The sequence below is a fragment of the Epinephelus moara genome, chromosome 9 (assembly GCF_006386435.1).
Source record: "Epinephelus moara isolate mb chromosome 9, YSFRI_EMoa_1.0, whole genome shotgun sequence".
Taxonomy (NCBI): Eukaryota; Metazoa; Chordata; class Actinopteri; order Perciformes; family Serranidae; genus Epinephelus; species Epinephelus moara.
The window spans coordinates 11,172,590-11,187,395 of record NC_065514.1 but is presented as its reverse complement, the minus strand read 5'-3'; the positions used below and the strand labels follow the sequence as shown (position 1 = coordinate 11,187,395).

The 14,806-nt window shown below is 41.9% G+C and overlaps 1 protein-coding gene across 1 annotated transcript in view; it reads left to right on the top strand.

Annotated features, from left to right (window-relative positions):
* The window catches only part of si:ch211-196i2.1 (collagen alpha-1(I) chain), a 142,002-nt gene that overhangs the window by 49,583 nt on the left and 77,613 nt on the right, over window positions 1-14,806 (top strand). Inside the window, exons 5-6 of the mRNA XM_050053135.1 lie at window positions 666-800; window positions 1,158-1,238. Coding sequence (XP_049909092.1) covers window positions 666-800; window positions 1,158-1,238 — 216 coding nt within the window. The remainder of the gene's footprint in view (window positions 1-665; window positions 801-1,157; window positions 1,239-14,806) is intronic.

The window sequence follows — 14,806 nt, the reverse complement described above, 5'->3', positions numbered from 1 at the left end:
CCCACCGGCTGCGCATTGGCTGCAGCAGTTCCTACATGAATTATGGGTGTTGTAGTTTTTAAATTGTGTACAGCAGTGGCGATGAAGTAGATCAAGAGAGCGCAAACTGCAGCCGCAAGGACAGGGAAAGTGCAAGCAGCCACGAGAAGGAGTGCAGTGCAGCCTCTTGTTCTAACTGTTCTACAAACTTGTTCTACAAACTGATACGCCTGTAACAAATGTGCCAGGCTTTTGTTTTGTTAGCTTTTATTTTTCACTGAGTTTAAAGGACAAGAGCACTTACATAGATCACTTCCACAGAATAAAATGAGAAATTGGAAAAAAGGAAAAGATTGAAAAAATTGTTAAAATTAAATTAGGGAACTGATCACAGATGTATTGTCTCAGTGTGTTTTTACATCTATTGTTGCTTAAATTTGCAGCTATGCTTTTAATGAAGCTGACATGTCATGACAGTCAGGAAAACTTGCCATAGTATATCTTTAACTGATCTTTTGTAATGTAATACAAAGCCAAATGTTCAGGGTGTGCAAACCCCTCAAGACCCTCAAGTCTCACAGGTGTAGTCTCTCCAAAATGAAGTTGTACATGAAGAGACATTTAAGTTTTTTTCATTTTCCTCATGAAGGATTCATAACTCATAATTGATGTCTCCATCTCTGCAGGGTCATCTCCGACAGCTGACCTTCCTGATGGACGACCCAGACGCCGCCCAGAAACACTGCAGCCACCACCCACCCCGCTGTGGTGAGATCGCCCCCAAGTCTCCTCGCTCCTCACGCACTGACAATGCCCTGGAGGTGAGAGAAGGAAAAGATGCGGAAAATTCACGTCATTTTCACAAGTGAAATTAACTCTTTGGCTTATGTAAACAGCGTGGCTCTGACATGTCACTGAGGTGTTTGAGGTGAAGCCAGATGCACCAGACATTCAGACTCCTGCAGTTAATACTCTGACAGCAGAACCTGTTATATACTGTGAAGCATGATAAAAGATCATCAGAGGATTTGAAATAAAAATGTCACTGACTCCTGTGGTTTTGATCCAGTCTGGTGAGTTTAACAACGCTGGGTGTTTGGTTAGTCATCGGTTGAGCTCTGCACTGTCTTTGTTTGTGCTTTTTAAATTTAGAAATTGTCCCTTCTGTTTCCACACAGAATTTACTGCTGTCCTCAAATGACCTGGAGGACCTGCTGGGGGATCCCAAGGACAAGACATTTTTAAGCTTCAGCAGAACTGTGAGTAGGATGTTTGGTGCCTGCAGGGCTCTTTAAGGCCGCGCTGAACATTCCCTGTTCATTTAGGTGTTAAAAACAAACAGAAAAAAACACGCAGTTGCCTCGTTTCACAGCTGCGCCCCGGTGTTGTAGTTGGAGAGTGTGGGCAGCTGACCAGTCGTCATGGTAATTAGATCCAGCTGTGGACAGACAGGCAGCTATAGTCGTATATACCAACCGCTGGTCTGGTTTCACTGGCTTCATCAGTCTTCGTCTGTAAAACCACCAGTCCAGTGTCTGTCATTAATTAGCGCTGTGGTGCAGGGCCCCGGGCGTCAGAGTCACCAACCAGCCGTCCCACCTCTTGTCCTTGGCTGACTGGTCAACTTTGCATATGTGCGAGTGTGTGAGTGTGAGTGCCTGACCTGTCTGTCCTCTGGCCCATCAGTCTCTGTCTGCTCGCTGGTCTTTGTTGTGGCCTGGAAAAAGGCTAATCTGGGTGCTGGAGCTGAACGTCTGTTGTGATTAATTATAGTGAGGGCACATGTGTTATGGTTTTTATTTAAAAAACAATCAGGGAATTTATTGGTGATGTTTATATCAATACTAAAACAATGGGTAAGTCAGTAAAAAACAACAAACAAAGCAAATAATGGATTTCTGGTTCTTTTTTCCTGAGCTCTTTTTTTCTGCAAGAAAACCTTTAATCCATGATGAGCATCAACTTTTACAGAGTCTTTTACATCAGAGAACAGGGCCAGGACCACAAAGTCCAATTAGTTTGATCATTGTGGACACTGGGTACTGTACCCAGGCACAGTTTATCGATCTACATCAGGTGTGAAAACCACCTGTAATAAAACACAGATATGAAATGCTATTTAATGCCATTAAGAGCCCACCAGAAGGGTTGCAAAGGCATCTCTCAAAGCTGTCCGTCTCTTCCAAAATCTGCAGATGTGTGCAGCACATGCCAGTCTCATGTCTCATCCTCTGAATTGCACAGCCAGAGGTGATAAATTAAGAAAGTATTCGATAGAGTCATTCTTGACATTGTCTCCAGAATATAATCAACAGTAAGAATAAATGCAAAGGTGGAGTCCCTTGTATTGTGTTGGGATTTTGTGGTTGACTCGCTTTTCTACACCGTAATATGAACAAATGTCACGCAGATGATGACGCAAGTGTACTAATGTGCAGAACAACATTACTGATGTGAAAGCTGAACAGTGGGGGAGTGGAGAGGAGAGCATGGTATGGATCAATAGTACCAATTCCCTTAACGTTTGGGGGGGATTTGGGACAAAAAAATATGTATTACTCAAAAAGTCAATTAACGGAAAACTAATCAGCAGCCATTATATTATATATATATAATGCTAAAAATGCCAAATATTTCCTGGTTCCCTCTTCTTAAATGTAAAGATTTTATGCTCCTCTCTTTTTTTAATATCTTTAAGTTTTGGACCATTGGTCAGTCAAAACAAGACCTTTAAAGCTGTGACTGAGCTATGTGTAGACTAAACAATTAATAGACAAGTGGATAAAATAACCAGCAGATCGATGGATAATGAAAGCAACTGTTAGTTGTGGCCCTAACCAGAATGATACTAAAACAATCAGCCTTAAGGCTCACAAATGGTGAGCTGGATGGAGCTGCTCCCTCCTTTCATTTTCTATGAAAAGTGGTGAGTCTCTCTAATAGCCAGTGGCATATATATTTAAGTAATTTACTTTACATTGGTCATGAGAGGCTGTTCAGGCACAGATTCTACACTAACTTAACTTTTTAAACCTAAACAGCAAAGACAGTGGAAGGAGCAGTAACCTGCATGTGAACTGACAGCAGGATTGATCTGCCCACAGGTAACCAAGTCGAGGGTGTGTCAGTCATTCTTGGCAGGCTTGCTGTGTTCTGTTTGAGATCCTATTAGCAGGCACTTGAACTCTGGTGTGCATCTTTAGCGCAGTAGTGCATCGTCAGCAGTGACGTACGGTTGCAAAAATGGGTGCAACCAAAAAGGCCATGTAAAGCTGGCCAAACACTACATGCTACAGCTAGAATCGGGCCAGATTGCCTGTCATTTGAGGTTTAGTTTGAGGAGAGTCAGAGAGCTAATAGGTTAGCACTAGGGCTGTATTCAACCAAAGAAAACCTTGGTCATCTGAAATGCAACCCACTGTTCAACCATTTGATTGGTTGATGGCTGAAATAGCTCTGCATGTTATGTGTAGATTATCTAAATCAGCCACAGTGTACTGAGTGCACTCTACCTGGAAGCGTTGTGTGTCCACCAAAACTTTTTTTTTTTTCCTGTCACAGGGTTCAACATCAACACTTGCCCAGGGCAAGTGGACTCTGTGTTCAGGCAAGTGGAATGCCTTCAGTGAAAAACAAAACTGAACTGTGTCATTGCACTGTATCACTTTCCCACCTGAACTCACCACTGAACACTGAACAAGACTAATGAGAAAAATCTGACAAACTGGACAGTATCGACGTTAACTTCTGGGTTGATGATGTCATAATCAATATAATGTTACTGATGTAAAGAGAGACTAGTTTTTGCCCAGAAGCTAACATTAGCCATCCTGCAACTCCAACAAGGGCTACGGTGCAACCAACCAACACAGAGGTGCTGAGCAACAACAGCCATTTCCTGCAGGGAAAATAAAGGCTTTGATGGACACACGGTCTTATAAAGAAACACCAGCGAATGTAGGAGCACTTAGAATTTGGTTGGATAGTAACATAGTGACCAACCAATCGACCAACTGACCAGAAGTTTACAGCCTGAGTTATCACTTAGGATTTCCCCCTTAATTTTAAATATTGCTCCCCAACATGCTGTCTGAAAAAGACATATATCACATTAAGTTTATTCACTTTATTAATCCCCCTGAGGGGAAATTCAATGTTTTCACTCTTGCTTGTCAATTACACACAGGTCCGAAAGACACATGCACAAAGTGGAGAGATGTCAGAGTGAGGGGACTGCCCTTGTTGAGGCGCCCCGAGCGGTTGGGGGGTTCGGTGCCTTGCTCAAGGGCACCTCGGCAGTGCCCAGGAGGTGAACTGGCACCTCTCCAGCCACCAGTCCACGCTCCATATTTTGGTCCGGACGGGGACTCGAACAGGCGACCCTCCGGTTCCCAACCCAAGTCCCTATGGACTGAGCTACTGAGCTAAGGAAGTGATGATAACATTTCATTCAATATTTAAAACTTGTGGTGGCGGTGATGAATATTTTAAAAGTGATTAGTCCATCTAAATCCCTAATGAGCTGCCTTTTACATTCAGAAATCTGTTTTGTTATGACTACACGCACATTGTAGTTTAATCTTCCAGACCAAACTAAATACTGTTCCTGAAATACATGCAGCTGTTTACATTGGCACATCCAGAATAAACCGTGTTTCTGAAATCCGCACGTTCGAAATGGAAACAAATCAAAGACCATGTGTTTGGAAAGAAAGGAAAAGCAAAGCTGGTTTGAATTTACATTTTCATGTCCATGCAAAATACCTGAAACAATCAGCGAGGATCTGGTTCTCTTTACAGTATACAGTAGTGTCGTAAATGGAGAGCACAGCAGACCGGCATGCCATGTCGTGCCAGCTCCACCAGGCACAGAGTTTCTGCATCAGGATGGCATTGGGATGTCTCTGTGATGATGTCAACAAAAAAGGCCGCTCCTGCTGTTTTCAGTTGTAGAGAATGTTTGCAGGAACAAGCTGCACCAGATCTATCTTAATAGTTAGTGAAATATCTTCAGCTGGCTGCATCTCTTTCTCATTATCTGTCTTTCTCCGTTCATCTGGTTCTGTTTTTCTGGTTTTTATTGTGTCTGAATATGTCTCCTCTGGCTGTCTCTGTGTCTGTCTGTCCCTGTGTCTTTGTCTCTGTCTGTTCAACCAGCTGTTTCCTCCTTTATCTCTGTCTTTATGCTAAGCTAAGCTAACCAGCTACATATTCACCATGCATATCTAGTATAGTAGTTGTATCAAGTGTATTTCCCAGAATAAGTAAAAAATATCATTTATTGTTTCCAGCTATTGAAATGTGAATGCTTGCTGCTTTTATTATGTCATGGTCTGTTGAATTTGTTTGGATTTTGGACTGCTGGTCGAACAAAACAAGCAATTCGAAGAGATTTATCTTGGCAACTTGTGCATTTTCTGACATTTATAGACTAAACGACGAATTCATTAAGAAAAAAAAAACAGTCAACGGGTTAAATTAAATGTTAAAGGAACACTTCACCCCCGAAATGGCCATTTGTATGTCAGTTACTCACCCTGTGTTACATCGAACTTGTGAGGAAAACTTTTCTCGCATGCCTCTTGTGAACGAAGAATCCAAAAACTGAGAAAAGTCATAGGGGTTTGAGTTTTAGAGCAGCAGCAGAACTATATCAAAATATCTGTTTACAAACTCATGCACAACTTCATTTCTCTCTCATTTATCCAGTCGCATGCTCAGTAATTCCAAAAAAGACAGTCCTTTCCAGCAGGGAACTTAACGGAAAGTGGAACTAATCTCTTCAAAGCCAAACTCCATTGACAAAAACGTGATTTTACTGTCCTGAACACAAGAACTGCCGCTCTACCTCTGCTTCGATCGGTAGTTTGTGTTGTCTGACCCTGGTGTTTGAAAGGGTTATTTTAGATACACCAAAGTCACACAATAACACAAACTAACTAACTGAGGAAGCAGTAGACCAGCAGCTCCCATATTCAGTGAGGTAAAAATGACTGTGTTTGTCAATGGAGTCTGGCTTTGAAGAGGGCATAGATACGTTTCCCTTTCTTTTCAGTTCCCGATGGAAAGTACTGAGCCTTCGACTGGTTAAATGAGACTTGGATTATACTGCAGCAGCTGGGCGAAAGTTTGTAAACAGATGTTTAGATATAGTTTTGCTGTTAAATGTGGACACCTAGAACTTAAATTTTAATTTTCTCAGTCGTTGGATTCTTTGTTCACTAGATGCCATGTTTTCTGCATGATACAGTATGGCACGGGTGAGTAATGAGTAGAAATGGTCATTAGAGGACTGAAATGTTCTTTCAATGGTAGCTTATCTTGTAAGAAACAGTGAATGAGGGAGTGACTTTGGACACAGCCCTTGTTTCCCTGCAGCCTGTTTCTCATTATACCCTCACAGAGCAGACCTGCGGAGCTGCAGCCACCCTGTCTCTGGCTCTCCTCAGAATCTGCACATTTGAAAGAAAAGAAATAAAACAAGGCTTCTACATTAACAAGATCTATTTCTCTTTCGCTAAGGTCTGCTGCTGTCCGCTTTGAAGCGTAGCATTTCTGACTGCGGGGCCACGTTGTTGGGGTTTCCTGACTCTGATGCATGTCCTGTCTGGGGCCACAGACTCCCTTGACAGGTGCTCTCTTTAGAGACATGGCACTCGCCCAGTTAATGCACAGCTCCTTCAATGTGTGCTAAGATGTTAAACACTCGTGGAGGTCAGGGACCTTAGCTAAACATGTAACTCCAAAACCAGAGCTATGAACTGCAGCGTATCCTGATGGCTTTGAACCCTCATAATGGACACATCCTGTATTAGTCAGAATTTGTTTCTTTTGTAAATTCTAGTATTTTTGTGTATCTTTTAATATACTTATCAAGCAAAAAAGCTGAACATTTGTTGCTTCCAGTTTCCCAATTGTAAAGACTTGCCGCTTTTCTTTTATTTATCTTATAGTAAATTGAATCATCATCACCAAAAGTTTTTGGTTGAATAAAACAAGTAATATGAAGAAAGCATCATCAACTCTGGTTTATAAAGTTTTAATTCTGTAAAATGACGTGTGTATAAATGTGGATTTTCTTGCATACGCAGTGTGCATGTGTGTGAGAACAGGAGGGCGAGGTAGAACATGACAGAGCTTGTGTTTGATTGTTTTTTCACCACAGGAGTGAATCCAGTTTGTCTGAGGGCTTTCAGTTTTATAAATAGTTATAACACGGCTCACACTTGATCCCTAAAGCTGCATCTGTCAGAGAGAGAGAGGTAGACGCACACCCGCCTGTGGTCATAACACTCTCTGTTCCATATCCTATCGCAACCAAGTGTTTCCACTCGAGTCTCTAGAGAGGCCTCTTTCATAAAACTTGTCAAACAATGGCTTTTACTGGCAAGCTGAGACAAAAACAAAGAGGTGGAAAAAAAAGATCCATCATTTTGACACTTCTCCATGACTCTGTCAGTCCACCAGGGTCTATGTAGTTTTCTATTTAGTGTCTGGCATGAGTTGATTATTAAACGCTTTACCCTGGGTGGAATTTTAATGTCCTTATAAAGCTAAAGTGTTACAAAAGGTTGAGCATTGTTTGACCTTTATTTAAGGCTGCTAATTAACAAAGTACCCACAACTAAAAGAGTTCCCTTATTCCAAACAGATGACATTCCTGATGATCACCTTAAATCTGCATGAATCATCGCCTTCTTCACACATGGAGCAAAGACAGTGCAACTTCAGCTCCATTTGGAGTTGTGTTGCTGCCCACGTGGCAAATGTAGGTCCAGTATTTCTGCTCTGTTTTTGTCCACCAATTTCCAAGGGAAATGCTTGTAAGTTGCTAAACGCTTCGCTGTGTTGACAGCACAGTTAGTGTACGGTGGGTTTATCACGCATATTTGCTGAAAACAGCTGCCTGCTGCTGCTGGGAAACTACGCTGCAAGCGAAAACAGTGAAGTTGCCAAGTGGAAAACCAAAACAATAAGCTGAAGGATGCTGAAGTGCTCTGTGATGCTGAGGGGAAGTGATAATTCTCTCGTCACCACACGCAACATCTTTCACATTACATGTTATCTGGTGCTTTGTTTATGCAGAAATATTGATAAGAGCAAGCTTAAAGAATGTCTTTTATTCTAACTAGCCTTTAAGATTTTGAAAAAACTTCAGTTGTTGTTACCTGACACACTTAGGCCTCCATAGTCAATACGTGGAACGTTTGATACTCAGTTTCTGTACCCCTACGTTCACCTTACCCCACCTATAAAGGGCCTTACTTCTCCCCTTTTGCTGTTGTAGTCTATGGGAGAGGTAAGCAACATTGCTCTTGTAGTAATTTTCTGTGTTTTAGTGCTGTTAAGTGATGTTAATATGATTATTTTATGCTAGCATAATCCTGTGTCATTTAATTTGTGTAGGGGCTCGAGTTTGTATGGTCGTATTTGATGGAGGATTTTGTTTCTACCTCTTACAGGGTTTCCGCGGGTCATTTAAAAGCATTTCAAGTCATTAAATAGATTTTGCAAAAATTAAGGCCTTAAATGGCATTAAAAAGCATTAAATTTGATGTCCAGAGGCATTAAAAAATTAAATACACTTGATGGAAAAAAACCCCATTGTTATTCACAATTTATTTTGATTATATAAACATTTAATAATTTTGATCAGAAGTATAATGTGATGATTGACAGGCGGAACCCTTTAATTGGCTATTGTTTACAGCCGGTGCACGAAGTCACAACACCTGATGCTTGGAATGTAACGTTCTGTGAGCGTGCTCGTGCTGTGGCGAAAGAGCGGAGGGAATATTAGCAAATGTCGGAAAAATGGGAAAATGCAAGTTTCAGCAGAAGTGGTTGGATGAGGAACTATTCAGAACCTGTTTAAAGCCCGTCGACAGTAAACCTGGAGAGGCATTTTGCAGCATGTGCAAAAAGATTTTCAAACTTTGCACAATGGGCGTCAATGCGGTGAAATCACACATGCTGTCAGATAGTCACAAGTCAGCGATTAAAGGCAGGCAGCAGTTAACTGTGCCGAAATTCTTTGCCGTGACCAGCAACGCAACTTCTGCTACCACCACCACAACCTGCCGCTACAGTGACCGCCTCCAGCCTTTTCAGGTTAGAGTTAGTTTTTCACATCATTCTTCAGGCTGGTTTTGTTATTTTTGAAATGTGCAAATAAATTCTGAGACTGTAAACTGTCTTGTGAGCCATTTCTAATTCACTATAGAGTGACAGTTAATGTAAATTTAGATTTTCTCCAGGAAGATGAGTCGGAAAGAGAAACTCCTACGCCATGGCGTTACGGAGCACAAAAGCAGTTTGTCGTCCCTAGCTGCTCCACAGCCACCACGCCCTCTGATTTAAGCCAATCACCTGTTGAAGAACCAAGGTGCCCTCCTCTTTGCCATTACCCACCCACAAAAGTTGGACAGCAGGATCACTCCTCAAATTGTAGATGGTATGAGGATTACAAATAGCTTGAAACTTCCTGATAACATCACTCTAAAGTCATGACAGAAGAGAGTCAGATCGACAGGTTAGCCTGCATTTATCTCTCGTCCAAAAAGAGTTCATCATTATGGATGTCATCAAGTTCCGGATATTGTATCATCTGCTTGTCAGGAGAGCTGAACCAATGCAAATTGCGCACTGGTGTGTGGACGAAAAGCTGATATCATTCCTTAACTGTCAAAGCAGCAGAGAATCAAATCGTCTGTGCGTTACATTCCTGTCATGTTCACAGCGTTAGCCAAAAATAACATATCCTCATGCCAGCAAACATCACATTCCTTCATTGATCTCAATACAGTTCAATTAGTTCTGCTCTTGTTCTGCTCTAAATGCTGCTTTGTTGGAGAACAAGGTTGCTCAACACAGACAAATTTGCCTGGTTTCCTAGCAACTAAGAGAAAAGGAAGCAGTAGATATAGCGGTAGATGTGCTGACAGACCTCTTCAACTCCCCTCTCAGGATGTCTTTAAATATCTGCTGTAGCCAAGAAGCTCCAGTAAGGCCCGGCAGCAGATGAGTGAACCACTTCAGTTGGTTTTTATTTGTGATTTGCATGGTTTTCTGCCAGCGTGCAAAATGTAAATCCTGCTGGGTTTGGCTCTAAGATGAGGGGTCTGCTAAAGGATAGTTGCAGTTCTGTCTGCAGAGCTCTGTGATTAGTGTGTGTCATGCTTTATGATCATATCAGAGACAAAAAAAGAGAACCATTAAAGCAGTGTTGATGCTATTGTGATATAATGTAATATCCCCTGAATTATAGTGCTGAGATACAGCCAGGTACCATCTGGTTCTGTCAGAAAAATGGAGTTATGGTAACTCCCAGCTTTGTACTTTTTCAGTTCTGTTGCAACAAAGGGGATGATGATGATAGTAAGAAGTAAAGGAAGTTTTCAAAAGCAGGTTTTCAAAAATGCTTTAGAGCAGTTTTTAGTATTTTAAGCCTAAATTTGTTGAATTTTCCCAGATATGCTCCATTAAAAGTGAAGATTCTGTTGCAGTAGAACCATGGACACCATGAGTGTACCGACAACTATCACTGTATTACTTTGATGCTGAAAAAAACTTAAAGACCCAAAGATTATTGGACAAGGTCTGTCGGGTTAACACCCTCTAAGCAGTTAGTAGATTGGCTGGTCGATATACGACTGTCTGAGCAATGAGAATCATTCCTTAAAAATCGCTGGTGTTGCTTTCATCGTGTCGTATGCCTACCAAGTTTGTTTTTTCCAAGTTGAAAATACAAGGTGCTCTTCTGAAAACGTTCATTTTGGAGAACCTAAGCACTTTCTTTAGAAGTCCAGCTTTTTTTCAGTTGAGAAGCTTTGGTTGGGTTTGCCTTCTATAATAGGAAATATCCATAAAAAGTAAAAATGTCAGCACGAAGGAGAGTACTTTCTCTGGCCTTCGGCACACGGGTGTGTGGATGTCTGTTCATCTTTTCTTTCATGTCCTTATTAATGCACACTTTATAACTTGCTTGTTGGATTTATTAAAAACGAGCGAATGAAAACTAAATGTCTTTGAATATCTTTATTATCATTTAAAAACGAAAATTAAAATGACCGGTAAAAATAGATTATGACCGGATTTTTATGACCCTGTCGGTCAAAATGACCGGCGACGAAAAAGTCTAGCGCAACGTCTGACTCTCGGCAAACATGCAGCGCTCAGTGCCAAATAGATGCCCAGTGCCTTGCAATGCTGCTGGTGTTTGCAGCATAGTGTTAATACACAGTGCTCCCACTGCAAAGAATAAAAAAAGATATGCTGGCCACTGCTCCTTTGCTTCCAAACAGGCCAGCTGAAGTGGTTCAGGCATCTGATTAGTTGCCTCCTGGCTGCCTAGAGGTGTTCCAGGCACGTCTAAGTGGTAGGAGGCTCTGGGGCAGACCCAGAACACACTAGAGGGATTACATAGTGTATTTCACCTGGTCTGGGGATGGCTCAGGATCCCTCGGGAGGAGCTGGAAAGCATTGCTAGGGAAGGGGACGTCAGGAGTACTTTGCTCAGCCTGCTGCTCCCGTGACCTGGCCCCAGATAAGCAGATGAAAATGGATGAATGGAGGAAAAAATGCTTTGGTTGTACACACAGCGCTACTAGGTAAAGGGCAGTCATGCAGATTTGCACCGGCCAGTCTATTTGTTGAAGAGTCAAACAAGATTTTCTCTGGTTGACTATAGCCCGAAAGTTCTGGCATTATAAGGAGTGTTTCTTTTTCTGCATCTTCTGAGCAGGTTTGTGAATGTCTCTCCGTCTGTGTGCCCCTCCTTCAACCCCCCATTACAGTTTGCAAACCTCTGCCTTAGATAAACCGTTAAAAGACTTTTAAAGTGTATGAATTATATGTAGTTTACATGATTAAAATATGTTCAGAGGATAAAAGCTTAAAGCCATTTGAGACCTCACATAGTAGCCATCTTAAAATGTTTTCAGCCTTTGTGTTTCAGTTGTTCAAGGAGTGAGCTATTTTTTAAAGGTCATTAAAATCAATTAAAGGTTACATGAAACACTTAAGGGTCTGTTCACGCTTGAAGCTCTTCGACCAAACCATCAGCATTGCAGGAAGATGACACACTGTACCAACATGTCAGAGCAGCAACAGAAGAGATACAGCAGGATCCAGAGCCCTCGTTTTTCAAGACAGTATAAAGATTTAAACCAATTCCAAACAATCCATCTGGCGAGATGGATTCTGGAGCCAAGGTCATGTATTTCTGGGGTACCCTCTGAGTTTGCACGATGCATCAAAGACTCGGCAAAAGGACACACAATACTTTGAGCAAACTCTCTGTTAAATTAAAACAAAAGGACAAGGAAACATGCTTTGTGTTTGCTGTAAAAATATGAAAGCGCATCTGAGTGCCATGCCTTTGTTTTTAAATCAACAAGATGTTTCTGCAAACGGTCAAGCCTTTCTTTTATGCGCTTTGCCGTAGATTGAGCAGTAACTTTTCATTTGCTTGGCAACGTTCGTAACTGTTTCCAATATACAATAAAGTAATTACAGACAAGCCAGGAGGCCCTCAAATCATGGAGCGCAAGAGGAAGTGGGTTGTTGAAAGAGGGGATGCTTGGATAAAAGGGAAGGAAGATGTGGAAAGAAGACGATGGAAACAGAAGAGGAAGAGTTGTTGCCCTAGTTTCTTTTTGTCACCAGGAGGCACAGAACAACTTTCTCAAAGCGAGAGGTCCCAACAGGCTCAAACTAATAATTTTCCTCCCGTAAACTGTAATTTAGTTTGGGTTATCTATGCTGTGAAGATAAATCAGCTGTGGTTAAATGCTAGGTGATGGGATGTTGTCACAGGAGTGCTACATCAGCAACTCCTCTCTGTTTCTTTCCAGTGGTAATCCACTTCACTACAGGTCCCGCTCTTAAAATGCAACAGGGATTACGTTTTCTGTGCAGACAGCGGAGATCTCTGGAAGCTATTATGTGGCGGGGGGAACGAAGACGTGCCGGGAAGTTGTTTAGAATTAAAAAGAGATCATTGATTTCCCCCCACACATCTGCCCTGCAGTTTTAAGCACCCACAGAGGTTGTGTTCACCTCAAATCAACCTCCCTCTGCTCTCGTTTATTTATATTTCTGTTTACCCTAGACCACCTCTCCTTTTGTTCCTAATAGACATGAAGTAATGCTTCCTGTGACACAGTGCTGCCCCGCTGTTCCTGACTTTCATGCACAGGAGGTCTCCTCTCTGAGTGTGTAAATCAAGCCAACCCCAGAGAATCCTTGGTGCATGTTCCCCCGCAAATGTTCTCTCAACTGTGGTTGTTTCGCTGACTCTGGGTGCTGCGGCTTTCCCCCTACTCTATTTCCGCCTCTAGGGATTTTTTTTTTTTTTTTAAGATCTACTAGTGTGCAGGCTCCCCTCAACCCAAATCTACCCATGTGTGAAAGCAGTGGGGAATCCCTCACACCACCCCTGTTCCTGTTTTTCTTTGTTCTGCTTCCCCCAGTTGGAAAGAGCCGTTACTCACTCTAGCAGATTTGTAGTTGCCCATGATGTTGCGGTTAGCGTCATGTGCCAATAGCTCGCTGCGATCAGATGTTCACTCTCACATTCAATCTAGCTTGGTGAGCAGAATGGTGCCAAACACTTTCAACGTTTAGGATTAAATGTGCTATAATGTGCCGTGCGGCTCTCCCTTATTGTGGGTGAAAGCGATAGAATGTATTTATTATTTAAAAGACTTTGGGTTGTTTTGAAATCTAAATTGTTCCAGATTTGACTACACTACATTGTTTCTGTCAGTTTCACTGTAAATGTGCTCTTGTCTTGCTCTTTCTCAGCGTGAACAAAGGCCACCCTGAGGGGCTTCTGTCTCCTACATGTGCCAGATTAGATGCACTGTGTATACAAGATGTATGGTTGGTACTAGTTGAAGGGTGTGTACCCAGTAGGTGTGTGGGTGTGTCTCCTGGGAGCTGGATCGGCCTCCTGTGCAGAGCTCTGCCTGTGGGTACAATGTGAGCGGAGCTGAGGTGCAGACAGACCTGCGGTGTCTCCTGCAGTCATGCTCTGCCATGTTGGATGGTACTTGCTGCTTGGATGCCTGCTGCTGGATTTAGATGGATTGCACGTGCAAGGGCAAAGGCGCCAGGAGGGAAAGGTATTGCCTGGTGTAACCCTGTACACATGTTGCAGTTATCAATGTAGAGTTTCCCTTTGCTTTTGTTCTACGCTGACATTAAGTAGGGTGTGTAATGCTCTGCAGACCGTTGTCTTGCACACAACGTGTGCAAATGCTTTTGATTTTACTGGAATGAGGATGTCTTTATTCTTTCAGAACTAATACTTGTGTGATTAACGCAATAAGACACTTGCAGTTATGGCTTTTGAAGATTTAATTAAGATGTTTAAAGTTCAAGGTTGCTCCTGCTCTAGTTTTCAGTTTTGAATCAACCTGAACAATGTCTGTAGGTGATGTCACAGCCAGGAATTTCCAACTTATTACTGTTAATCCTCTTTAGTACTTACATTTAAGTATTATTTTACAGGCATTTATATATTAACAGCGGTTCAAATGTGTGTTCAGTCTTTCTATATATAATCAACTTTAGAACTCTTTAAACTGGATGATTTAAATCTCCATTTTCAACCGAATGAAGGATTAAATCCAACAGAGCAATGATTTCTGTTACTTCTAACTGATAAACTGTCTGTATTTATGCATAACATGTCACATTTAGGACTTTCAGTGTGTCAGCAGTATAGTAGGCTTTTTAACCAGACGCTGTTGATTTTAGCAGGTTTGGCTGATTTGACCAGTAATGCCAATATGTAACAGAGGTCTTGATTGCGCCCCAAATG